This window comes from Trachemys scripta, chromosome 1 (genome assembly GCF_013100865.1).
Source record: "Trachemys scripta elegans isolate TJP31775 chromosome 1, CAS_Tse_1.0, whole genome shotgun sequence".
Classification (NCBI taxonomy): Eukaryota; Metazoa; Chordata; order Testudines; family Emydidae; genus Trachemys; species Trachemys scripta.
In genome coordinates, this window is record NC_048298.1 from 191,518,125 (window position 1) to 191,544,458 (window position 26,334).

At 41.7% G+C, this 26,334-nt stretch overlaps 1 protein-coding gene across 8 annotated transcripts in view; it reads right to left on the minus strand.

Annotated features, from left to right (window-relative positions):
* Window positions 1-26,334, minus strand: part of PRDM15 (PR/SET domain 15) — a 49,535-nt gene that overhangs the window by 20,322 nt on the left and 2,879 nt on the right. For 3 of the 8 annotated variants that reach the window (XM_034753253.1, XM_034753244.1, XM_034753225.1), the window contains exons 2-9: window positions 18,771-18,973; window positions 17,691-17,736; window positions 14,262-14,355; window positions 11,392-11,545; window positions 8,617-8,869; window positions 4,828-4,926; window positions 3,614-3,838; window positions 1,229-1,364 (exon numbers count right to left, since the gene is read on the minus strand). In XM_034753253.1, coding sequence (XP_034609144.1) covers window positions 1,229-1,364; window positions 3,614-3,838; window positions 4,828-4,926; window positions 8,617-8,869; window positions 11,392-11,545; window positions 14,262-14,355; window positions 17,691-17,736; window positions 18,771-18,845 — 1,082 coding nt within the window. In that variant the 5' untranslated portion in view covers window positions 18,846-18,973. Of the gene's footprint in view, window positions 1-1,228; window positions 1,365-3,613; window positions 3,839-4,827; window positions 4,927-8,616; window positions 8,870-11,391; window positions 11,546-14,261; window positions 14,356-17,690; window positions 17,737-18,770; window positions 18,974-26,334 lie in introns of those variants that run through there. The other 5 variants (XM_034753290.1, XM_034753234.1, XM_034753262.1 and 2 more) reach the window with 3 other exon arrangements.

Here is a 26,334-nt window from a genome sequence, read left to right on the forward strand (position 1 = left end):
GGCAGTGAGTGAACAGCATTCCATAGTTAAAAATAAAATAAAAAGTTAAGAGTTCCATCCGCTGACAAAGGCTAAGAGGGCTACCTCAGCCTTTAGGGGGAAGTCAGCCTCTTGTTTGGACAATGGTGACTCCTCCTGGCCATATATGAAGAGTAGCTGATCTGTCGGAAGAGAATTTGCTCCAGTCTCTCTCAGGCAGAAAAACAGTGGCCACCACAGTCAAAGATTGTATGTTTAGGGCTCTCACAGGAACTGCTCTTCTCACCCTCCAAAGGTATCTCAATGTCATTTTTCACTTAAATGCTTTATAGTCTTCATGCAAGAACCGTACAAAATGATCACGCGTGGAACCATCAGTCAGCACTGTTCTGTTTCAGTGTCTAAATGCCATTCGGCACATGTTTTTGAATGTGTACTTTCTTATTGCCATCTACTTGCTCTGGACTTCAATTTATTTATAGCATTATGAACTAGAACCTTAAAACACCAACGGATCGATCACCTCCAAGTCTCTCAAGAAGCTAGCTTCACTGGAACAAGTTCTTAAATATGTAATTAAATGTACAACAAAGGCCTCTATGAGGTTCTGTAAATTTCATAGATATTCTTCCCCTTTGCTCAAGGTTTATTACAAACCCTGAAATTCACAGTGATGCAAGAGACGCGATTCACAAGTTACAAATATCAGTGAGAGACAAAATCTCTCCCAGGCATGTTATTTAAACATCCATATCTTTAGCACCAACATTCAGTGGGAGTAACATTTAACTTTGCAGCCTCTAATGGGTTTCAAATATCCCACTGTACAAAACTGTAGCAAGATAGAGAAATAATCCTATTGCACTGCACTCTGAGGGTGAAAATCATGTCACCGATCTCCCATCACCCATGGCTACAACCCAGCATCAGTGCATTGGGCCTGCATGAATCCCCCTTTGTGGCATACAAGGGTGCAGAGACTCCTTGACCAGCTGTTCCACCGGCAGCATGCATGTGTGCGCATGCACATACAAGACAGAAGGCTTTGAATGGATATGGCTATGTGTCCAAATTCTCATCAGAGTCATTATACTCTGAAGACGTCTGTCTAAGTGTATATGGCTCTCATCACTTGCTCCAAATGAGCCCTTCCTCCATGCTAACAGGGGGAAACTACAATGGTGCTTTACAGATGTTAGGAGAGAAGGTTCTACCCCGTTATGAAGGATTGCATCCCACTCTGACTTACTTTGTTACTGAACTGATGTTGTTTGTGGTGCTTGGCAGCTTTCCTAAAACCAGTTCCATAATCCTCTCTTCCGCTGCAGAGGGAAGGGCTGCCTCATCAGGTGGGATCTCTGTTATAATTTCAGCTACTCGATCCACTGTGAATACATTATTATAAAAATACAATATTTGCATGAAGAGTTTTAAACACACGCACACACACACACACACACACACACACAGAGGAATAAAACTCAGAATATTTCTGAGGCAGACGTTAACCATTATATTTACTTTGACACACTCTTGATTCAGAAACAAACTGAAATGAAGCTTCAACTCTTGGCATCCGATTGAGTTCAAAATACATAGGACAGTCAAAAATGAAGATTCAAATTCAAGTCCATAATGGGAACCCAACTCAACAGCCACCTCCAAGACAAACAACACCATCTGATTATGTGGGGAGGGCAGGACAGGACTCTTTTGGAACAATTTCGTCTCAGAAGGAACAGAAAAGAAAACATTTCTCTTTCTCCACAGGACCCTTCTTTACATAAGAGAGACCAAGGTCTCCAGACAGATCTATCTATAACAGAGGTGGGCAAACTATGGCCCGCAGGTCACATCTGGTCCACGGGACCATCCTGCCCAGCCCTTGAGCCCCCGCCCCTCCCCTGCTGTTCTCCCTCCCCCACAGCCTCACCTCGCCACGCCGCCAGCGCTCTGGCCCACTGCTCCTTCTGGGCAGCGCGGTGGCGTGGCCGCCAGTTCCTGCTGCTCTGAGTGGCATGGTAAGGGGGCGGGGAACAGAGGGGAGTTGGATAAGGGGCGGGGGGACCCAGGGGAGCGGTCAGGAGACAGGGAGCAGGGGGAGGTTGGATTGGGTGGAGGTTCTGGGAGGGAGTGGTCAGGGGAACAGGGGGGGTTGGATAAGTGTGGGAGTCCCAGGGGGGCTGTCAGGAGGCAGAGATGTGGATAGGGGTCAGGGCAGTCAGGGAGCGGAGGGGTGGGGTATTGGTTGGTATGGGGCAGAAGGTCCCAGGGGGCGGTCAGGGGACAAAGAGCGGGGGGGTTGGATGGGTTGAGGGTTCTGAGGGGGGCAGTCAGGGGGCGAGAAGTGGGAGGGGGCAGATAGGGGGTGGGGGACAGGCTGTTTGGAGAGGCACAGCCTTCCCTACCCGGCCCTCCATACAGTTGCACAACCCTGATGTGGCCCTTGGGCCAAAAAGTTTGCCCACCTCGATCTACAATAAGAACAGAAACAAGAGAATTGCCACAGCCTCTAGTCAGCACCAGCAGTGTTCAGGATTCAGATGTTTAGCTGGAAGTAGGCAATTACAGAAAAATCTGCCCATCAGAAACGTTTCTGCCAACAAACTCAAGTTAGAGCTTGGCTTATTCTCCCAGAAACACAGGGGTTTATCTCCTTTCCAAATTTCGTTTTTATCCTATTTAATGTAACTGTAGATATTCTTGTTAGCCACATAAATGTCCAATCTATTTTTTTTTTCCTGCTGAGCTAACCGCCTCAGACAAAAACTTTACGCCCATGGAATAATGTACTGCAAAGGATGAGGAGTCAAGTTTATTTTGCAGACTTAGGTTCACAAGCCACTCCCCCAGGGGAGTACTAAAGCTAGAGCTGTTCACAGTTTGGTGTGCAGAGCATGGACAGCAGGTGCTATGCCCTGTGTGGCACTGGCACATTCAACAGCTTCACTGATAACACAGGTGTCGTGTAACAGAGTGCCAGACTGTAGCTGAGGCACAGCCAACATGTCTGTCACAGGGGCACAGCCTTGTAAGAACAGTGGTTTCAAGACAGGGCACATGTCAATGAAGGGTTGGCTGACCATGCATTATGTGACGCCCTACTGGAGACAATATAAAGGAAGGCTCCTGGCTCAATCTTGGGAAGATGAGGATCAAGGAAAGATCCTGAGGGAAGTCCCTTCATGGGAGCAAGGCAGAAGGCCTAGGGGACAGCCAGGAGAGGCTAGGCAGAAGGATGTGTCCTTTCCCTTCCCAGCTTGCGGAAAGCAAGTCAGGCTTCCATTACCCAGTATTTTGTGCGTCTTTGAGTCTTTCTGCAACTTCTGCTTTACTAAAACCCGCCCTAAAGAAAGGGACTTGGACCTGAACTTGAAAGTTTGGGCGTTCTTTTGGCTGCCCAGTGGTAAATCTGCCCACCAGATTAAATGCAGCTGCTGCAGCGTTTAGCACTGAGGCATCTAGAAAAGACTGACAATCATTTTCTGCAGTGACACTAGGGTTTTCTATGTGAACCAAAAAAATCTCCAGGTTTCCCCATTTAGACTCTGAGCTCGGCAGACTTTGCTGAGAATAGATCATTAAGGTGGAAGCATGTTTGGCAACTACTTTTATTAAACCTCTCTCATCTCACCTGCTGGGTCTTTATCTTCAGTGATGACAAGAGGTGTTTCTGCTTTTGCTGCTTTAGGCTTTCTTCCCCTTCGTGGAGTCCTCCTGGAGTCTACGTTGGCACCAGCACCTTCGCCAGTCACAGGCTGATCAGCAATGGGAGCCTCTGCAGGCTTCTCTGGAGTTGCATCATTTTGGCTTGTCTGGGGGACTCCTTTGGCTTGTTCCAGGTGACTCAACAGATGTTCTGCAGGCGTGTATGTGGGGGAAACACAGTCATGTAACATGTAGACGGCTCCAGCACCAAAACTTATAATTAGTTTATTGAACCTTTATTGAACTGAATCTTGCCTGGATCAAGTATTTCACTGCAGTTAAAACACCTTTCTAACTAAAAGTACACTCTCTATTATAAACTAAATTGATCATTGAGATCGATTGAAATTTCAGAGGTTTTAATACTTGTTATTAAATTGGTGAGTGCGTGCTCAAGTCCCACTTCTGAGCCACTCTGCAGAGGATATGAATTGTTACACACCCCAACTACAGAACCTTGCCTTTTTAGCTCAAGCTGTAGCAGTTCATACTTTTTGCTCTGAAGATTCCTGGTTCAATGCCTGGTGTATCAGCCAAGATGATTACATTATATTTTACTGAACAGATCTACGGCCCACTGATGTACCTCAATGATTTAACAGCGTGCCATTTTTAAAAATGACTTAGTAGCCTAAGTTTCATTGAAAGTCAATGGGACCACCACTGCTAACCTTTTAGGTGCTCAGAAATTATGCTCAATAGCTATAAACACAAAGTATGAAAATGACAAGTTCCATTAGCTTTTACTTATAGTGTCTTTCAGCTCCAATCGCTTTGTTGATAACAACACTGAGCATAAGCCTGTCACTAATTTTGCACCATTTTGCGTATACAATTCCCTATCCTTTGAGAGTCTTAATATTAATCTACCATATGTTATACAAGTGTTTCTTTCATTCCAGATCCAATAACACAAACATTTTATCAGACAGGATGCCTACAGTCAATATCAGTTGCTACTGCAGTTTTACTTGTTACTCCCTTAGGATCGGGGGGGGACGGGGGGGGGGGAAATCTACAAAAGTGTAATTCATGTTGTTGTGAAGCCACCTCCCTGCCCATAATCTGTTGGTTTGGAAGGACAGAACTTCCAGAATATTTCTGGGTATATTTTTTATATGAATTCCATACTCCCCTTACCTGTCAGTAGCTGAGGTTCCGGGAAAACAGATGAACACACTTTACACGTCCACTGGCTGGACTCCGCTTCAAGGGTCCCGGTACTCTCTGGAGCGCTCACTAGGACATGCCAAGGAGAAATTATTACAAGTTTTTAAAATGAAGACAGCAAACCCTTCAGCAACTTTCTGGGATTTACTATCTTGTTTATCCTGTAAGGAAGTCCCCAGAAGAGCAGATTACAATCAATCAGTCATGAAAGACCCCAGGAGGCAGCTGCTGCTATCTTGGCACTAGTATTGTAGTCTGGTAAAGAACAGGAGGGATAAAAACCACACCTCCTCAGATACTTTAAGATGTACAAAATGCCAGAAATGACACTCAAAGACTAACATTTACTCCATGAGAAGGCTGCAAACAGGACTTTCTCATACCAACATTTAAGGAGACAAAACAGAAACTGGAAAAAAAAACAGGAGAGATTTATGAGGTGGGAGCCTTCCTACGTCTCATCTGAGTTGTAGATTGGATCTCCTTCTCCCTAAATTAAGTGGAGATGAAAGAAACAGTACAAAAAGCACACCTGGAGCAACCAATCTTGGGCACCTTCAAAACCGGAGTTACCCAGCTCTGGACAAACTGGGGACACAGACTGAACAAAGTACTGTCTGAAAAGCATCATGGAAACACTAACATTTGGGTTAAAGCAAATAAGGGTGGTGATAAGGAAATCACATATTTGAACAGTTTAGTGAGCTGGATATTTTGCCAGACGAGCATATTGATGTTTTGCTTAAGCAACTTCCCAGCTCTTACATACAAAGAAAGAAAAGTAGGATGTTATTTTAAGTAACCATGTGACACATAATGCTATTATGGATTTTTCAGGGAAAAGGAAGGTAACAGAATCAGGAAAACTGTTAAATAACTGTGTGCTGTGAACAGAGATTAAGTTCTAAACAGGTCATCTAAGGATCCATCAGGTGGACCTGAGAAATCTAGAACATTCTGCAGATTGTTTAAGATCTCCAAAGTTGAATATTTCACAATCTATTGAAATCCTACAGACTGCCATGTGAGTAGCCAGGAATCCCAAAGGCCATATTCCATTTTGGAAACACATTCCCATTTCCAACACAGAATATTGCAGAAGCTTAATTCCATGAAAATGTCTTGAGTCTTATATTTTGTCCCAATTGTGGATGAAAAATTTTCTGAAAATTTAAAATTTCTCACAGAACTGAATTTCAGTTTCCTGTCCAGCTCTACATTCTGGCAATAACAGTACTGGAACTAACAAAGGGGGGATGTTCTGGTGGAGTGTTTTACACTTCTGCAACCAAGAAAATGACATCTTTAATGTTAATATGTAAAAGTTAGTGTAACTACTTTTCAAAGAACAATCCCAGATGATCTCTTTTTGATCTGGATTCCAGGTTCATGAATGTACCCTGATTTGGGTTTTTAGTGTGGCAATTTCTAAAAGTTTAATGTTTTTTAAAAATTTTCTTTGCCCCAGTTACCAAAGATTAGATTTCTTTTTTCTGCTTCATGCCTATGGGAAGTGGGAGCCAATCTTTATAACACATTTAGGTTTTCCAAATGATCTGTTCTTTATCAATATTATCCACCTGGCTTACAAGTTTAAGATTTTTAACTACATCCTTCTACTTTAGCCAACACAAGATTCAGGGGTAACCACTGTTCTTGCCATCTCCAAAATGGCGTTGCTCTCACTCTGCTATATCTTTTTGTTTTTCTTCCTGTATTCTACCACATTTCAGATATTATGTCTTCCAAAAAGAAAAAAAAAAAAAAAAGAGGTAATATGAAAAAAAAACAAATTAAAAACAGTCAGTGGCATTTAGGATAAGAAACATTTGCTTGAAAAAGTTTCCATGTCCCTTCACTCCCTCTTTTATCTTCAGTGGATTTTTAGGCACAACACCTGGGAAGGGAAAATCCATAGACTTAAATTCTCTCCCCATTAACTATCAAAGATTGATTAAGCGCTTACATATTTACTGTATGTCACATAATCATGATGTTTCCATCACCGCAGAAACACTGGGCACTGAGCAGCTCCTTTGCTCCATCCAGATCTGCCCTTCAACTGTCACTATTGGCTCCATACAGCACAGACAGGAACAGAGGATGAAATATTTTATTTACCTGCAAAGTCAGCTACAGGCACACTGGACTTCTTGATTTTTTTAAGAGACAAGACTGCACTGGGAGGCTTTGAAGAGATTTTGTTCCCTTCCTTGTCGCATTCCATCACTACTAAGCATATATCTGCGGTGAAGGAAAAAATAGTTCCTTTTTCTTATTTTCCCAATATCTGACTGGTATCCTTGCTGTGGTGCCAGTGTGACATATATGGGTGCTGCAGGCTATGCCACCCAGCAGGTCTTCGACAACTTACTCTGCGAAAGAGCCTAATCAAGGCAAAACATTACATATGCCTGAATTCTGCAGAATAGCTTCCAGTTTAGAATCTGGGATACAGCGGCATCGCACAGCAGAAGGTGTGCACTCAGGATGCAAACACATGGATTTCACTGTGTATGGATATACTACCTTACAGAGGTATGTACGGTCTCCATATTTTCATTCAACAACAAAGATCACTAACACTATATAAGCCACCAATGCTTTGAAGTCATTTGGAAGGGATTAACCTACAAATGTATATATTCATTCCAATATTTAGCACAGACTTGAAGCTTGATCTAAGCTAATCAGAAAACTTGAACAGAGGATATTTGATTTAATCTCGCAACACATTCACAAGATTAACCAACCCTGGTGCTTGTTTGCGCCAAAAAAACCAACCAAACAAAAGGTAGGCTTTCAATTTACACCACTGAGAAACATCTTGGGGGACCAAAACTACTTTGCCAGAATGACCTAAATACCAATCAGTTTTACGGCACTTCAGATTGCCTGCTGCACTGTCAAGAACACAAAGTTACCAAGCACACTGATGGTACTGGCACATCACTAAGCAATCATGGCTACATTCATAATCCTGGAAATTTTTCTCAGCCCAGGAACCACACTGGACATTAAAGTATTCTCAACTAAACAGCAACAATAACACTAGAAGGTTTTTTTTTGGCTGCAGAAATGTAAAGGTAGAAGAGAATTGAGGAGGAAATGATTATTATTTATATTACCATAGCACAAAGCATAGAAGCTTTAACATCAATTTAAAGAACTCTACCAAAGCTGTCTACCTTCCTTTGCAGAAGCTCGAGTAATCATGAGGAACAAAAGCTCAGTCTGAACTCATCTCCTTGCTTCACAGGGCTCTACACAAGACTTCCGAAGGCGTATGTAATTGCTCCCAATTGTACAACACTCAATGGCAAGGACAGAAAGCTTCGTTGCAATTAAAAGAAAAGACGACTGCTTCTCAGGTGATCTATTTATGTGTTTGCACTGTGCTGACATTTGAATTTCTTTGGGAAGAGACTGGAAAGCTCTTCCATGAAGAAACGTTTTGATGAAATTACTGATTCTGCAGCTAACGACCATTCCTCCAGTCTTGGGTCTCAAACTGCTGCAGAACCAATTAGGACATGCATCTTTTTTTAAAGACTCAGATACCTCTTGGTGCAGAACTTAGGCTTCTTTCTTGTAGGGCAGAAATGCATCTGAGAGTCCAATTTTTTACACAATTTACAAATTCGGGGCCAGATCCTCCAAGGTACTGAGCACCCTCAACTGCCACTGAGCTCAGGGGGAGGATCAGCACCTAGTTGGACTGGGCCCTTAGGGAAGAAGAAAAAGGCCCCCAAAACGTACCATTGGCAATACTAGTGACCTGCTTCAGCACTGGCTTTTCCATTTTTTTGGCGTAAAAAGCTGCATACCACACTCGCAGCTCAGTTCCTGGTGGGATGTCCCGGGAGGTGGTGAAGTAAATATCATTGTCATGCTGGAAGGCAGTCAGGTTCTGGTGTTCATATTCAGTGGCTGCTCTCACCATCATCATCCAATTACAGTCATCTTCGTTAGAGGTATCAAAATAAACCAGGGGCCCATCCTTCTGGAAAACCTGTGAGCCACCCATACAAACAAATGCATATATATACAAACATAATAAATAATAAAATTAGGGCTGTCAAGCAATTAAAAAAAATAATCGTGATTAATTGCGCAATTTAAAAAATTAATTGCAATTAATCGCACTGTTAAACAATAATAGAATACCATTTATTTAAATAAATGTGATGTTTTCTACATTTCCAAATATATTGATTTCAATTAAAACACACAAAGTGTACAGTGCTCACTTTATATTTATTTTTGATTACAAATATTTGCACTGTAAAAAAAAATAATATTTTTCAATTCACCTAATACAAGTACTGTAGTGCAATCTCTCTTTATCATGAAATTTGAACTTACAAATGTAGAATTATGCACAAAAAATAACTGCATTCAAAAAACAAAACAATGTAAAACTTCAGAGCCTACAAGTCCACTCAGTCCTACTTCTTGTTCAGCCAATTGCTCAGACAAACAAGTTTGCTTATATTTGCAGGAGATAATGCTGCCCTCTTCTTGTTTACAATGGCACTTGAAAGTGAGAATAGGTGTTCGCATCGCACTGCTGTAGCTGGCATTGCAAGGTATTTACGTGCCAGATATGCTGAACATTCGTATATCCCTTCGTGCTTCGCCCACCATTCCAGAGGACATGCTTCTATGCTGATGATGTTCATTAAAAAAATGTGTTAATTAAATTAGTGAACTCCTTGGGGGAGAATTGTCTGTCTCCTGCTGTTTTACCTGCATTCTGCCATATATTTCATGTTATAGCAGTCTCGGATGATGACCCAGCACATGTTGTTCATTTTAAGAGCACTTTCACTGCAGATTTGACAAAATGCAAAGAACGTACCAATGTGAGATTTCTAAAGATAGTTACAGTACTCGACCCAGAGTTTAAGAATCTGAAGTGCCTTCCAAAATCTGAGAGGGTCAAAGTGTGGAGCGTGCTTCCAAAAGTCTTAAAAGACCAACACTCTGATGCAGAAACTACAGAACTTGAACCCCCAAAAAAGAAAACCAACCTTATGCAGGTGGCATCTGACTCAGATGATGAAAATGAACATGCGTTGGTCCGCACTGCTTTGCATCGTTATCAAGCAGAACCTGTCATCAACATGGATGCATGTCCTCTGGAAAGGCTCTAAAGTTTTACATTGTTTTGTTTTTGAGCTCAGTTATGTAATAAAAGAAATCTACATTTGTAGTTTCACTTTCACAATGAAGGGAACGCATTATAGTACTCTTATGAGGTGAATTGAAAAATAATATTTCTTTTGTTTATCATTTTTACAATGCAAATATTTGTAATAAAAATAATAATATAAAGCGAGCACTGTCAACTTTGTATACTGTGTTGTAATTGAAATCAATACATTTAAAAATGTAGACAAAAATCCAAAATACTTAATACATTTCAATTGGTATTCTATTGTTTAAGAGTGCGACTAAACTGTGATTAATCGTGATTAATTTTTTTGAGTTAATTGCATGAGTTAACTGTGATTAATTGACAGCCCTATAACACATTATTGTTATTAATAATGAATAAGTGTGTATTTAGTGCCTTGCTGGTGCCTTTCATCCATGGGTCTGAAAACGCTTTAGAAACAAAGCAAGCCTCAACACTCCTGCAAGGTACACGTCACATATGCTTTCAGATGTGTAAACTGAGGCACAAAGACTTGCACAAGGTCAAACAGAAAGCTAGTGGCAAAGTGGGAGAAGATCCCAGGGAGTTCTTACTCAAAGTAAGCTGCTTTAGCCTCTAGATCACAATTCCTCCCTCAAAACAGAAATGTCATTTAACTTGTTTACCTATTAAGGGTAAGGGAAAAAATCCTGAACACTTATTACCCTTGAATTTGGTTTCTAGATCATTATTGCTGAATCAGATATTACTGAGAAGGGAAGACTGGATTGAAACACCCAAAGTAGTTTTTCACTGGAACTTTTCAAGGGGAGAGAATGAAACAAAAATGACATAGAATATCAGGGTCGGAAGGGACCTCAGGAGGTCATCTAGTCTAACCCCCTGCTCAAAGCAGGACTAATCCCCAGACAGATTTTTGCCCTAGATCCCTAAATGGCCCCCTCAGGGATTGAACTCACAACCCTGGGTTTAGCAGGCCAATGCTCAAACCACTGAGCTATCCCTCCCCCCCACAAGGTCACACAGAAAGCTAGTGGCAAAGTGGGAGAAGATCCCAGGAGTTCTTCCCAGTGGGAGAAGATCCCAGAGGGAAAGAAACAAACTTTTCTTCTGGATGTTACGTAAACAGCACCATCACATCTTATGTTCTTGTCAAGGCAAAAGCGTACTGGCTTTTGTGACTACCTATTAGAGAAGTGGGATCAAATCAAACCCTTCATTAAAAATACCTGGAGCACCCGACAGTTCAATAACTGACTCCAAGTTTTGTGGCTTGAACCCGTCTCTACTTATCAGCTTCTTTACATCATCTGTAGGTGATGACCTTAAAACTAACTTCATGTCAGTATCATTTCGCTGGTGCCATACTGTACCTTCAGTGGAAATGCTGACTCCTTTTCCAATTTGGCAACTCTCTTGGATTCAAATGGGCCAAACTGGGTACGTTTGACAAGCTGCGTCACTGCAAATACTCCTTCAGTCCCATCTTCTAGTTGTCTGATCTCCAGATTGGAAGGAAGGGATGACCTATTGAAAACAAAAATGAGAGAATCTAAATACCATGTAAAGTAGCTGTGCAGAACACAATTCTTGCAATGTCCAAAAGAAATCAGCACCCATTTCTCAATGCTGCAATGACAGGAAGTTGTTATGCTGAATAAAACTAGTTTCCATTGGAATTTTAAAAAAACAAACAAACAATGGAAACATTTCTACTGAGCTTCAATTCTATAAAAGCTGATTTTTAAAATAATTTATTTTTTGGTCCAAATCTGAGCCCTTTTCAAAGATCACTTGCTTTCAAGATATTTTCCTCTTTAATCAGAATCTTTCCCATCTCTGATGTCAAATCCTGTCTCCTTTCTAAATCCAGAGGTTAGCAGTAGCTCTCCTTCAGATTATAGGTGCCTTGGTCATTGGTGCCTCACGATTTTTCCAAATCTGTTTTTAAGGGGAACTGTATCCAAATGTGACACATATTTGAAAATAACTTCCTGTGATGAGAGCCGCCATGCAGTTTAGGTAATGGGAACTTGTAATAGTTGTATGGGAACTTGATGTAAAAGATTGTAAGCCATTCTCCATTGTTCTTCAATACTGGTGTAACAAACAGAAGAAAAATATGTTGGTGTAAGAAGCCTAAGCATGCATTTATATTCAAGTGTTGCAGCCACACCCAGTAAATCTGTTTTCCTATTTAACTTATTGTGGCCCAAACTTTAGGCATAGAAATGGGGAGGAGGGACTGTATTTTTCTATACTATCCCCTTTCCAGCCCCTCATGAATGCCCCCAGTGAGAGCTGCGCTGAAAGGGCTTTGTAGAAGGGTAAGGAAAACAGACCAGGGACGGGCTGCTCTCCACAATACCATCCCTTCCTTTGGGCTCAGATTTCCTCATGCAAATCCGGGCAGCAAATAATACCGCTAGTGCTGTCATTGCCTTCCACTGAGCAGCGCTCCTCACCTGCAGGGGGACTGAGGCAATGGCAACTCAGCTTCAGTAACAGCTGTGTTACAAGAAAGAAAAGCCAGCGAGTTCCTTTCCCTCGATGCTCCCAAGTTCTCCACATGTGTGGGGTTGGCATGGGGCAGAGCCTCCAAATCCATGCACCTCTTCCTCCTCAATAACTCACCTCAGAAGGGAGGGATGGGGTAATTCAAAGTTTCTCCCCCCATGTGTTTTCCTACTGGAGGAGTGATTTGACCCCGTGCATTTATAGAACTGTAACCTTCAAAAAGTTATGCTGGCTAGTCAAATTTGGCCCAAATATAAGTTTTATAAAAGCAAGTTGTTACAAAGCCTATGCTCAAGGGAAATGGTTTCCAAACATTTTTAAGATTCCAATTAAGTCAAGTTTATAAAAAGACAAACGTCCCTCTGCATTGTTAGCTACGCAACTTTTCAACACCGCTCTAGTGCATGAGAACCTGAGAATGAAATTGGCTAGAAACCAACTATAAACAAAGGTGAATCTGACCAGTCTATTTTCACTGTCAAGGCTGAGAGAAATGCAGAAAGTAAACCAATTAAACTTTTAGTGAAAAGCAAAGGAGAGTTTTAAAAGCAGTTTTAATATCCTAAGAGATCATGTTGTTATATGAGAGGAAAGGACATTTGTTAGAATGGTGATCTTGTGGTTAAGTCACTGGACTGGTACTTAAGAGATCTGTGTTCTAGTCCCAGCTCTGCTGCAGACTTCCCATTTGACCTTAGGCAAGTCAATCTCGCTCAGCCTCAGCTCCCCAAATGTAAACCAGGGATGGCAATATTTCTCCCACCCGTTGTCTATCTTGTTTATTTAGACTGTAAGCTCTTCAGGACAGGGACCATCTCTTCTGATAATACATTTGTACAGCGACATCAGTTGGGTTATCTAAGCATTACTGTCATTGCTGGTGATATGAGGGGGGTGTTCATCCACCAGAGGCGCTATGAAGAAGAGAAAGTTGATATGGACAGTTTAGCTCTCAATGAGTCAGTTTGGTACTGATCAAACATTCACTGCATTGCCCCCATGCTATACGTTAGAGATCAGTATCCTTCTCTGATTTCCTGTGTTCCTACCATGTGTCTACAGCCATTATAAGCAAAAAAATCAAACATTCTACGTCAGAATATAAACATTTAATGCTTCAATATAAAGTTTACTCCTCAATTTTGTTTTATCTTATTCCTAAATCTATATTTAATTTGTTATTTTCTTTTGGGGAGCATAAATATTTCTGCTATTGTATTATAGACCTAGATTTACTGACAAAACTGGGATTGATGATCACTCTTTAGAAGATTTACAAAGATGGAAAAGTCCCCAAGTTTTGCTTCTCACAGTAGAGGAATTACAGAGGCAGTGCAAAGCTGTGTAACTCTTATTAACGCCACTGGGAAATTCCCATGAACCATTTTGAAATTTGAAAATGTACTGCAGCACAGGTAAGGAGGAGGAACGGGATAAATGTCAAAGATTTTCAACCAATATAGGAAACAAGTCACCACCACAACTGGTACTATCTGACTCCTTTGTTGGCAATCTGAGAGTTGCCAAGGAATGCATAAACAGACTCTCTTCCGCCTTGTTTCAGCAAATCATTTAAGCATGTGCTTTGATTCTTTGTTTACTTGAGGCTGTATCTATTTTGTCGAGAGAGGACTTCATTTTTCAGCTGTCAGTCTGGCACCTTTCACAAAGACGAAATTCTCTTTAAAAAACAAGCAAGCCATATAGTCATGCTAAAGTTACTTACCTTGCCCTGCTCAACACAAAGGAGTCTTTGACTGTCACCACGGGGCCCAGCTCAGGACACTCCGAATCATGGTACTGACCACAATCCTCGCACCCTGTAAGTAAACAGCACATAGAGCTGCAAGGTAAATGCTGTCCTCGGGCAGTGCTCTCTCAGTCAGCAGCCAGACAGAAAATTCGAACACTGAACTAATGACATACAATAAAGCAGTAAATTTTACTGCGCCCCAAAGGATATACACAATTGAATCAAAGGTATCATTCAACATATACCTAGGACTACCAGAAGACACTTTAAAAATGTAAATATTTTCCTAAAGAGAATATTTGCTAAACAAAACTCTAGTAAATATTTTGTTTAAAGGCAGGAGGATTTAAAACAACCACTGCGCTACTCTCTCTCGGCTAAAAATCACTATTCTGTTCACTGGAGCCAGGGGTTTAAAATGCACAGTCAAAATCTGATGGGCTCTCAGAGACTCTGGGTAGCAAGCTCTGCCCACAGTTGTACCTATGCAACCCTCCCTTGCATGTGTATGGTGGGGGGGGGAAGTCTGGCACTATGGCAACAGCTCTTCTGGACCTCTGGTCCCTTTCCAATGTAATCTGGCAATTCTTTATTACAGGGCAAAATAATACAAGCTTTCAGTTCCCCTAATCTGACTTTTATTTTAAAATACTGTAAGTTATCCAGGGATAATGGGATCCCAAGAAACAACCTTTAGCCCTGGATAATGATAAAGTAAGAGTCAATTTAGGACTAGTTGAAACAAACATTTCTGTCATAAAGAGTTGTCAAAATGTTACTGTGAAGCCAAGTTGATTGGATAGGGACAAGAAGTCATCACAGAGGGGATATTCCCCAGCTGCCAAATTCAAGACAAACATGGGGAACCTTGAGGACTTCAGTAAGGTTGCCCAAGTATATTATTACATACCTGTTTGTAAATTAGTGTGATACAGAATTTAATTCCAGACTGTAGCTAGTGAGAAAGAACACCTTGCTTTTACAATGGGAAACTAAACTCTCACCAGCAGTGGTCATGTCATGATTTGCTGTAGCTGAAGCTTTCACTCAATGTTCAGCATTCGAATTAAGAGTGCCTGAAACTTGTGCAAAGATAGCACACACTGTACAGCCTGGGCTCTCCACATTTCTTATTGTCCAGCACTATTTAGGAGTACAAGAAGCATATCTCATTTTTGTTCATCTAGAGGATTAAAGATCATCGAAGTGGGGAACTCTAGCGTTTTCTTACATATGTCTCTGAAGTCTACAGAATCTGTACAGGATGCCTCATACCAGACCCTCCCCTGAATCGGAGTGCTCACCATATGTGATACTTAAGGGCTTACGACCACAGAAGAAATACAAAGTCAGACACAAAGAGATAAACCGTAGATTTCTCTAAGGGGAGTGTATGCAGTTGGGCTTTAGCGGTGAAGATGCCTTTTAAAATTGAGTTTATGGTAGAAGAATAACTCTAATCAATACATATTTTAAAAGTACAAACCTTAATATATTTTGATTTATATAGTGCTTTTTATTCAAGGATCTCAGAGCACTCTGCAAACAACTAAATCTTAGTGACATATGAGGTGGGTATTACATCCATTTTGCAACTGGGTAAACTTTGGCACAGTCACTGGGAGAGTTATGAACAGAACACATGAAGTCTGCTTCCAATTCCCAGCTCTAACCACTAGACTACAACGCCCTCCACTGCATATTCCTATTCCCTAATGACAGCTCAATCCTGCTCCCACTGAATTCAAAGACAGAATTCCCTGGTCCCACTGAAGTCGAAGTACGGGACTTTACGTGCATCTTTTCAGACACACGTGCTTAGTTTGCTGGCAGAAAGGAAAAAGTGTCACTGCTGTTGGCACTGCAAAGTCATCATAATTGCTGAAGAGCACCACATGTTATATTTGGCCTCAGGTTTACCCACACGACTGTCAACCCTTATTTCTGGTGATGCTGCATGGAACAAAAGAGACAGCCACAATTTTCAGGCCCCAGACTGAGCAGCAAGAGCTGGCATTTTAGAAACAAGCTGTCTGGCTTATAAACTGAGGTAACTGGATATGAAACTCACTGACGGTCAGTAACTATGGAAGCCCACAATGTCAGGTCTAGAAATTCACTTTTCTGAAACAGAAGCGGCCCTTAAATTCTGTGGAAAAATCTCACATAGGAGGCAAGAAACTTCATGAATTCATCCATCTTGTCCCATCTGGGGTTGCAGGAGGAGGGTTGTTTGACATACACCATCTGTGGAACTGTCAAGATAACTGGCCCCCCCGAAACCCATAGAGATCTGAGCCTTTTTCTCTGCTTCCTAGTCCTCTCCAGTTTCTACAGCTCTTCTGAGGAGGGGCAGGGGAAGAAGGCTCCCTCTGGAGATGAACAATCCAAATAAGACTATATCAACTGAATCAGCATTACTGTTTGGGGGGGAGGGGAACCCCAGCAAATTTTGAAAAGCGAGAAGATGTCCCAGTCAGTCCCGTCCTGACCTTTGGAGCCCCAACCCTGAAGTGCACCTACAGGGACTGCGAGGGGACGGGACTATGACACATACCATCAAGGCAGCACTCTCTGCTCTTGATCTCCCCACGCCAGATAGATCAAGGTCTCGTCCACTTATGTAAGTGCAGCTCATTGGTGAGTGTGTGTTCCAGTTCCACCTCTGTGCCATATCCACAGAGGATGCAACACTGTCACAGCCCCCACTAGAGAGTCTTGACTCTTTAGCCAGCTGTAGCAGTTCAAGCTTTTAACTCTGGAGCTCCTCGGTTCCTTCCCCAGTGTGTCACTCAAGGTGGCAGCAGTCACCTAACCTAAAGGAAACTATTCAGCCACGGATGACCGTTAGGCTTTTAGGATATGGCTACACTGCAGTTAGACACCCACGGTTGGCCCGTGCCAGCTGACGGGCTCATGGGGCTCAGGCTAAGGGGCTGTTTAGTTGCGGTGTAGATGTTTGCGTTCCAGCTGAGCCACAGCTCTGGGACCCTCCCATCTTGCAGGGTCCTAGAGCCTGGGTCCAACCCTGAGCCCAAACATCTGTCCTGCAGTTAAAGAGCCCTTAGCCTGAATCCCATGAGCCTGAGACAGCTGGCATGAGCCAGTCACAGGTGTCTAATTGCAATGTAGACATACCCTTAGTCTCTTGGAGGCTAGCAATTAATAAACTGAGCTATTAATTCATATCTAGCCATTTCTTGCATTTCCCAACAAAAAATTGAGAATTTGTATTCTTAACTTTAGTGCGATTCCCTCCACACTGCCATAAACTATTTAGATTTCCCTTAAATAATCCCCTTTGGGAAAACAATATAAGAGTAAGTTGGTCTGAGCTTTAAAATTAATGCTCTGTAAATACACGTCACATTATGACTCCATCATTATTCTTCTAGTACTTACAAATAAACATGGTCTCATCGCTGCCATCTTCTGCCATTTCTGAAACCTGTCAAAATACAAAAGGAGAAAACTGAGCATAATGTAAATGCTCCTTCCTGACACAGTTCTAATGTGCAGATCTAATGAAAGAGTTACCTACTGAGTGATAATATTAACTGACCCAATGTGTGTGCAAAGAGATTACTGAACCCTAGCACAGTATATCATTCATAGAATGTAAAACACAAATTAAAGTGGTTAATGATCCACTAATGTCTCTATTAAGGGTGATGTCAGGTGCCTTGCAAGACCCCTCCTATGATAAATATCATGCTTTTCCTAACCACTCTGTTCATGCAGGTTTTTTTTTAATGAAAAGAACGAAAATACATTACTTCAATCCTTAATCCTTATACAATCATTTATGAACAAACAGTTCACAGCAGTTCATGCACTATCACACCTTTACAAGCAGGCACGTAAACACAATGCAACTTTTTCTTTTATTATCAAGTATTTTTTCCCTTCCACATAACGGCTCACTATGAATAGACACCCACTAAACAATGTGGGATTTTTATTCCATTTCACTATAAACTGACCTTCTCTCTGAGTTTACTCTAAGTGCATTCCACTGTACATTATAACAGCACCTGTTAGTAATGTGTCAGCTAAGGCAAGGTTCAACACAGAAAAGGGGACAGAAATGTTTTAAGTGTGCATCAACTATTCAGGAACTCATACCCTCTATTATCTAGGGCAGGGGTCGGCAACCTTTCAGAAGTGGTGTGCAGAGTCTTCATTTATTCACTCTAATTTAAGGTTTCGTGTGCCAGTCATACAATTTAATGTTTTTAGAAGGTCTCTTTCTATAAGTCTATAATATATAACTAAACTATTGTTGTATGTAAAGTAAATAAAGTTTTTAAAATGTTTAAGAAGCTTCATTTAAAATTAAATTAAAATGCAGAGCCCCCTGGACAGGTGTCCAAGACCCAGGCAGTGTGAGTGCCACTGAAAATCAGCTCGCGCGCTGCCTTCGGCGCACGTGCCATAGGTTGCCTACCCCAGATCTAGACAGTACAGCACATGGTACATAACCTCACACAATGAGCTCAGCTCCCACACAACTCTCAGCCATAAAGTGTCAAGTTGAGCATGAAGTAGAAGACTCATTTCTCAATGCCTTTGCTTCACAAGCCTGAAATGAGGTCTGCCAGCTTTGGTGTGGTGCACAGTCATGTCACATCATTCCGCCCTCCACCTGCAAATTCCGTTCTTCTGAGCCAAGACAAGAAGACATTCTGAAAATGACAAGAATCCGTAATGCCAGTCCTCTGTTCCCTAAGAAGATTGGAGTGAGCAAGCAGAATGGAGAAATGCTGCAATGTGAATCCCAATGCTCAAGTTATGATGCTGGGTTTTTTGGTCATGGGTCAGAGAGCTAAGGAGCCGGGATTCTAAGAACGGCAACCCAGCGTGGAAGGCTGATTTTATTTGATTTATTTTTGGTATTACAGAACAACAAAGGAAAAACTCTATTTGAGAGAGGAGAGTTACTTCTTTGATACGCACCAACCACAAGCTCGGGTTAAATTTTGGTGGCTGTAAATCACGTATGCCTTTGCACATCTGGTCCAGAGAGGTAGCGTGCTTTGATGGAGTGGATGCAGTATTATTATTACTGGAAGTCCCAGTCATGGATCAGGATCCCACGGTGGTAGACGCAGTACAAACGCAGAACAAAAGACAGTCCCTACCTCAGAGAGCTTACAATCTAAGTACTGGGAGTTAGGAAATGCACAATCTAGTCCAAGCTCTGCCACTGACTTGTGTGATTGTACTTACTCAAGTCACCTGACCTCTATGCAAACAAGTTTCCCCTCACCAGTGAATGAGGCGAAGAACCCGTACCCTCACTTCTAAAGCACTTCGAGTGTTAACAGATGAAAATCATTGGATAATTGCTTCTCACTGATGTTTAAATAACCTAAACTGTCAATGGTCGGTTGTTATAACTGGGCCCTATATTTTGTTAGTGATTATCTGGGGCTCACAGCAAAAAAATGGGCAAGCACAAACAAGGTCAGGAAGATCATTTCTCTCCCAGCTCCGAGAGGTCATTCTGGTCCTGTAGTGACATATCCAGAGGCATAAGAAAGAGAAGCAGAACCCCCAAACAAGGGACAGACTATTCCCAGAGCTATAGTGGGAGAGGAGGAGGCAAAATGATCAGCAGAAGAACTAAGGAAGGAGAGAAAGAGGCTGGATGTATTTGAGAGAGGATAAATGCAGAAGAATGAGAGATTAAAACTGCAAACGGAGGGAGGAGGGAGAAAGACTAAAGACACACCCAGCAGATGGTGATAAACACCAAAGCTAGTCTGATCTGAGATTCGAAAGGTCTTCATGCTGCCATAGGAAACACTCACCAAAGATACATCTAGCACAGCAGTCACCCAGGATCATTGTAGAGGCAGAGACCCCCCCCTTGACAATGGAAACACTGTCCCTTCTTGTACAAACCAGATTTCTTAAAAATTCATGCTTCATGCACTTTGCCTGTCCAGCAAACAGAAATATCCAAGAACTATCTCAAAGTCACCAGCACTTGCTTCTAAATGGAGCAATAGTCATTCTGGGTGATGGCTCCTAAAATGCGCATAGGATAAGCATGCAAGCTCCGTCAGCGCAGACAAATAAACAGTGACAAGTTTTTTAAGTGCTTGTACACAAATGCTAGAAGTCTAAATAAACAGATGGGTGAACTACAGTGCCTTATGTTAAAAGAGGATATTGATATAATAGGAATCACAGAAACCTGGTGGAGTGAGGACAATCAATGGGACACAATCATTCCGGGTACAAAATATATCGGAAGGACAGAACAGGTCGTGCAGGGTGGGGGTGGGGGGAGTGGCACTATATGTGTAAGAAAATGTAGAATCAAATGAAGTAAAAATCTTAAATGAATCCACATGTTCCATAGAATCTCTATGGATAGTAATTCCATGCTCTAATAAGAATATAATAGTAGGGATCTATTATTGACCATCTGACCAGGACAGTGATAGTGACTATGAAATGCTAGGGGAGATTAGAGAGGCTACCAAAATAAAGAACTCAGTAATAGTGGGATATCTCAATTATCCCCATATTGACTGGGTACATGTCACCTCAGGACGGAATGAAGAGACAAAATTTCTCGATACTTTAAATGACTGCTTCTTGGAGCAGCTGGTACAGGAACTCACAAGGGGAGAGGCAATTCTCGATCTAGTCCTGAGTGGAGCGCAGGATCTGGCCCAAGAGGTAACCATAACAGGACCGCTTGGAAATAGTGACCATAATATAACAACATTTAACATTCCTGTGGTGGGAAGAACATCTCAACAGCCCAACTCTCTGGCATTTAAATTTCAGAAAGGGGAACTATGCAAAAATTAGGAGGTTAGTTAAACAGAAATTAAAAGGTACTAGAGTGAAATCCCTGCAAGCTGCATGGACACTTTTCAAAGACACCATAATAGAGGCCCAACTTTAATGTATGCCCCAAATTAAAAAACACAGTAAAATTTAAAAAAGAGCTACCATGGCTTAACCATGAAAAAGAAGCAGTGAGAAATAAAAAGGCATCTTTTAAAAAGTGGAAGTCAAATCCTAATGAGGTAAATAGAAAGGAGCATAAACACTGCCAAATTAAGTGTAAAAATATAATAAGAAAAGCCAAAAAAAGGAGGTTGAAGAACAGCTAGCCAAAAGCTCAAAAGGTAATAAAATGTTTTTTAAGTACATCAGAAGCAGGAAGCCTGCTAAATGACCAGTGGTGCCCCTGGACGATCGAGATACAAAAGGAGCACCTAAAGACGACAAAGTCATTGCGGAGAAACTAAATGAATTCTTATCTTCCTATCTATCTAGACTGAAGCAAACTAATGTAACACCAATATTTAAAAAGGGCTCTAGAGGTGATCCTGGCAAGTACAGACCGGTAAGTCTAGCATCAGTACCGAGCAAATTAATTGAAACAATAGTAAAGAATAAAATTGTCAGACACATAGAAGAACATAAATTGTTGGGCAAAAGTCAACATGGTTTCTGTAAAGGGAAATCGTGTCTTACGTAAATTAAGTTGTCATGGGATAAGAGGGAAGATCCTTTCACGGACTGAGAATTGGTTAAAAGACAGGGAACAAACGGTAGGAATAAATGGCAAATTTTCAGAATGGAGAGGGGTAACTAGTGGACTGACCCTTGGGGAACACCTAGGACCAATCCTATTCAACTTATTCCTAAATGATCTGGAGAAAGGGTAAACAGTGAGGTGGCAAAGTTTGCAGACAATACTAAACTGCTCAAGATAGTTAAGACCAAAGCAGACTGTGAAGAATTTCAAAAAGATCTCACAAAACTAAGTGACTGGGCAACAAAATGGCAAATGAAATTTAATGTGGATAAATGTAAAGTAATGCACATTGGAAAAAATAACCCCAACTACACATACAATATGATGGGGGCTAATTTAGCTACAACTAATCAGGAAAGAGATCTTGGAGTCATCGTGGATAGTTCTCTGAACACGTCCATGCAGTGTGCAGCGGCAGTCAAAAAGCGAACAGGATGTTAGGAATCATTAAAAAAGGGATAGAGAATAAGACAGAGAATATATCTTATTGCCCTTATATAAATCCATGGTACGCCCTCATCTCGAATACTGCGTACAGATGTGGTCTCCTCATCTCAAAAAAGATATACTGGCATTAGAAAAGGTTCAGAGAAGGGCAACTAAAATGATCAGGGGTTGGAATGGGTCCCATATGAGGAGAGATTAAAGAGGCTAGGACTTTTCAGCTTGGAAAAGAGGAGACTAAAGAGGGATATGAGTGGTGTGGAGAAAGTGAATAAGGAAAAGTTATTTACTTGTTCCCATAATATAAGAACTAGGGGCCACCAAATGAAATTAATGGGCAGCAGGTTTAAAACAAATAAAAGGAAGTTCTTCTTCACACAGCGCACAGTCAATCTGTGGAACTCCTTGCCTGAGGAGGTTGTGAAGGCTATGACTATAACAGGGTTTAAAACAGAACTAGATAAATTCATGGAGGTTAAGTCCAGTAATGGCTATTAGCCAAGATAGGTAAGGAATGGTGTCCCTAGCCTCTATTTGTCAGAGGGTGGAGATGGATGGCAGGAGAGAGATCACTTGATCATTACCTGTTAGGTTCACTCCCTCTTGAGGCACCTGGCATTGGCCACTGTTGGCAGACAGGATACTGGGCTGGATGGACCTTTGGTCTGACCCAGTATGGCCATTCTTATCAACAGCCCTACCATGTAAGTGAGATCAACTCATGCTCAACTCTTTCTATTGAGCCTCAGGGATATTTTTAAGACTTCCCTGCAATTCACACTCCTAGCACAACAGCCCAAGCTGCAGACTTGCCAGTATCACATATATGTACCAGAAAGCAATATCTGATATTTCCCCTACGGCTCTCAGCCGTATTGATGATCACTGAAACACAGGGTCAGCTCTGCACAGAGATACTAAACATGTTCTTCCTCCTTCTAAAATCAAGAAGCTATTTCCGATCAATTAGGCAAAACACTGTTTCCTTACCAAGTGGATCTGAGCTAACACTCCACTGGGCAAGTTCCATAGCAAGAAAGAGGACAAGATGGGCCGCTATTGTCCAGTCACTTGGACTCCTCCTGGATCTGTCCTCCAGGGAACATCCCCCTGGGACGATAGTCTGGATATCCACAGTCTCCTTATGAATTCCACCAGACACCACTTACAACCATTGCCACTCATTCAAGCTTTAATGAAATGTGCTTCCAGTGCAGTGATTCTCAACCCACGGTCCAATCAGCACACAGCTGCAGCCCATGTGACATCCTCAGGGCCATACAGATAGTATATATATATTGTGTGGATGCAGCCCACATAACGCACAGAGAGCTGCATATGTAGCCCACAATGGTAAACAGGTTGAGAACTACTGTTCTAGTGTAAAAGAGCCCATACAGCTTCTCCCTAGTGTATTCAGTGCTGACTATGACTGTGACACTTGTGGAATTCTAGGTTATACATAGTCTGTGCCCTTGCAATGGTTTCCATACGTCATGTGGATGGGTCCTAAAGTAATCCCTATAGAATTGGGCTGAGACTCATTGGTGTGGCACACTGCCTGTGTCAGACTTGTTGTGCAAGCAACTCTGGCTCCAGGACTATCAGAATGGCATTTTTCACAAACAGCAGATTAAATCAAAACATGTTTTTGATAATAATGAGGATGCAGATGTGTACTGTTGTGGAAGAACCAAAACTGCTATTTGCTTTGGGAAAGTGCGAGCGATTTAACAGAGAAAGGGGAGAACACAGTAACATCATAATGCTACTCTTTAAGGAGATGAGGATAGAAAACAAGAGGTCACCCAAATACACTTCATTAATTAATTGATAAGAAGGTACTAACTCTCAGTAAATGTTTTACATCAACTTAATGTCCACCTTTCTAAACAAGTGTTTTTGTTTCCTACACAGCACAGTGATTTCTGATGTATCAGAGGTCTTTTCAGCAAGTTTAGCACAATGACCTACTGTATTATGTTGACAGAACAGATAATGCAATATGTATAAGGCTGATGATTTTAGGGTTTCACCAACAAACACCAATGAAACACTTAAATAAATTGCTGTTTATCCCATGAACACCAGAAAAACACCAGAAATGGTTACTCAATTCATGTTGACATCACCCCTTTCCAAGTGCAGTTTGTTTATACAGGCAACGTCCCCGCTCCCCAGCTTGTATCTAAGGCAGGGGTGGGCTACCTGTGGCCCATCACGGTAATCTGATTGCGAGGCGCGAGACATTTTGCTGACATTGACCGTCTGCAGGCACAGCCCCCCGCAGCTCCTAGTAGCTGGGAGCGGCGAACTACGGCCACTGGGAGCTGCAGGGGGCCGTGACTCCAAACGGTCAATGTGAGCAAAATGTCTCGCAGCCCGCAATCAGATTCCCCTGATGGGCAGCATGCAGCCTGCAGGCCGCAGGTTGTCCACCACTGGTGCAGACTGCTGGCGTGCACTAATGGTTTCCTAGTGTGCTTTAACATAGTGTTTTTGAAACAGTACTACATATATGTACAAAGAGAAAGCCCCTCCCAAAAAACAATTTTGGACATCTACGTGGAACTCAAAACTTGCTAAAAATAAGCCCCGAAAAATTAAATTAAAAAATCCTGAAAACCAGAAGCCGTAATTTTGTATCAAGTAGACTCGAAACTGCTGTGTAAATATATCCATTGGGACTGAGCTAATAAAATTTGCTAAATGAAACACCTCAGGTGCAGAGAGAGATCTCAAAGACTACTGTACATTACTATATGCACTCTCTTGATACAGATTTCTGTCTAGTCTCTACATCTTTGGTTTTTCCAAATTCGAAGGAGGAAGTGTGACTCTACAACTGGATTGCTGATGATTCTTTGCATTCACATAGAACTTTTCAGGCAAGGACCTCAAAGGTCTTTGCAAACCTGAAGTAAGTTTTCATAATACCCTTTTGAAATGTGTTACTATGCCCCTTTACCACATAGGTAAATGAGGCCTGAAGAGGTGGAAAAACTTGTACAAAGTCACACTGTGTGGCACAGCTGAAGATAGAACCCAGTAGTTGTTACTCCCAGTTTCTGCTCTAACCCTGAGACCATGTTCATTTCCTCCCTAAGATACTAAAATTCGTACTAGTGGAGAAATCTATTAAGTTACTCATTCCACTGCACATAGTTATCTGCTTATAGAGATGATAACGAACTTCTGTGAAGCCCAACAACACTGATAGGAATAGTTCAGTGGTGACTAAGCAAATGAACAGCAATGTTCCCATCACTATGCATGAGGAGTTCTGCAAATATCGTTTCAGCTAAGCAGACAATGGCCATTAGATCACAGGTGCAGAGCGTACTCTCAGCTATGCGGGAAGGGCAGGACAGTATACCCTTTAAGTAGAAAGGGCGAGAAACTCAAATCAGCTTGATAGGTGATTTTTGACTTACCAACCTGCGCTTCTTTTGGGGGTCAAGGGTTGAAGAAATCATGTGTGAACTGCCAAGTTTCTTTAGCAAATTATCTACACCAAGGAGCATACGAGTTCTGTCAGCCCACAAACAGCAAGCTATCATCAGCTTGGTATACTTATAATATAATAGTTAGTGAAGAGAATCTGTTTGTTTGCCCCTTCAGTTACCAATATACATAACTATACCCAAGTGATAGATAGCATCCTATAAATAGTTATATGTTAAACCAGTTAAGATTTTGCAAGTAAATGGGAGAATTTTACTCACCCCTCAAAAGTTTACAGCATTACTGTAATAATTTAATAATCATCAGCAGATTGTAAATGTAGGTGATGCCTATTTTCAGATTTTATAACTGAGCAATGTTGTATGTAAGCAAGAGCTCTAAGAACATAACCAAGTAAACTCCCTTTTTCCAATTGTATTAAGGCTCCGATCCTGAAAGCTTTTCCATATGCACGAACTATAAAATCCATGTGGAGCCTCATTGAAGTCAGCCCCACTGAGGGTCTATACAGGCACATGGTGCCAGTTGCAGGATCAGGACCTACATATTTAAATTGCTCTTATAAAAATA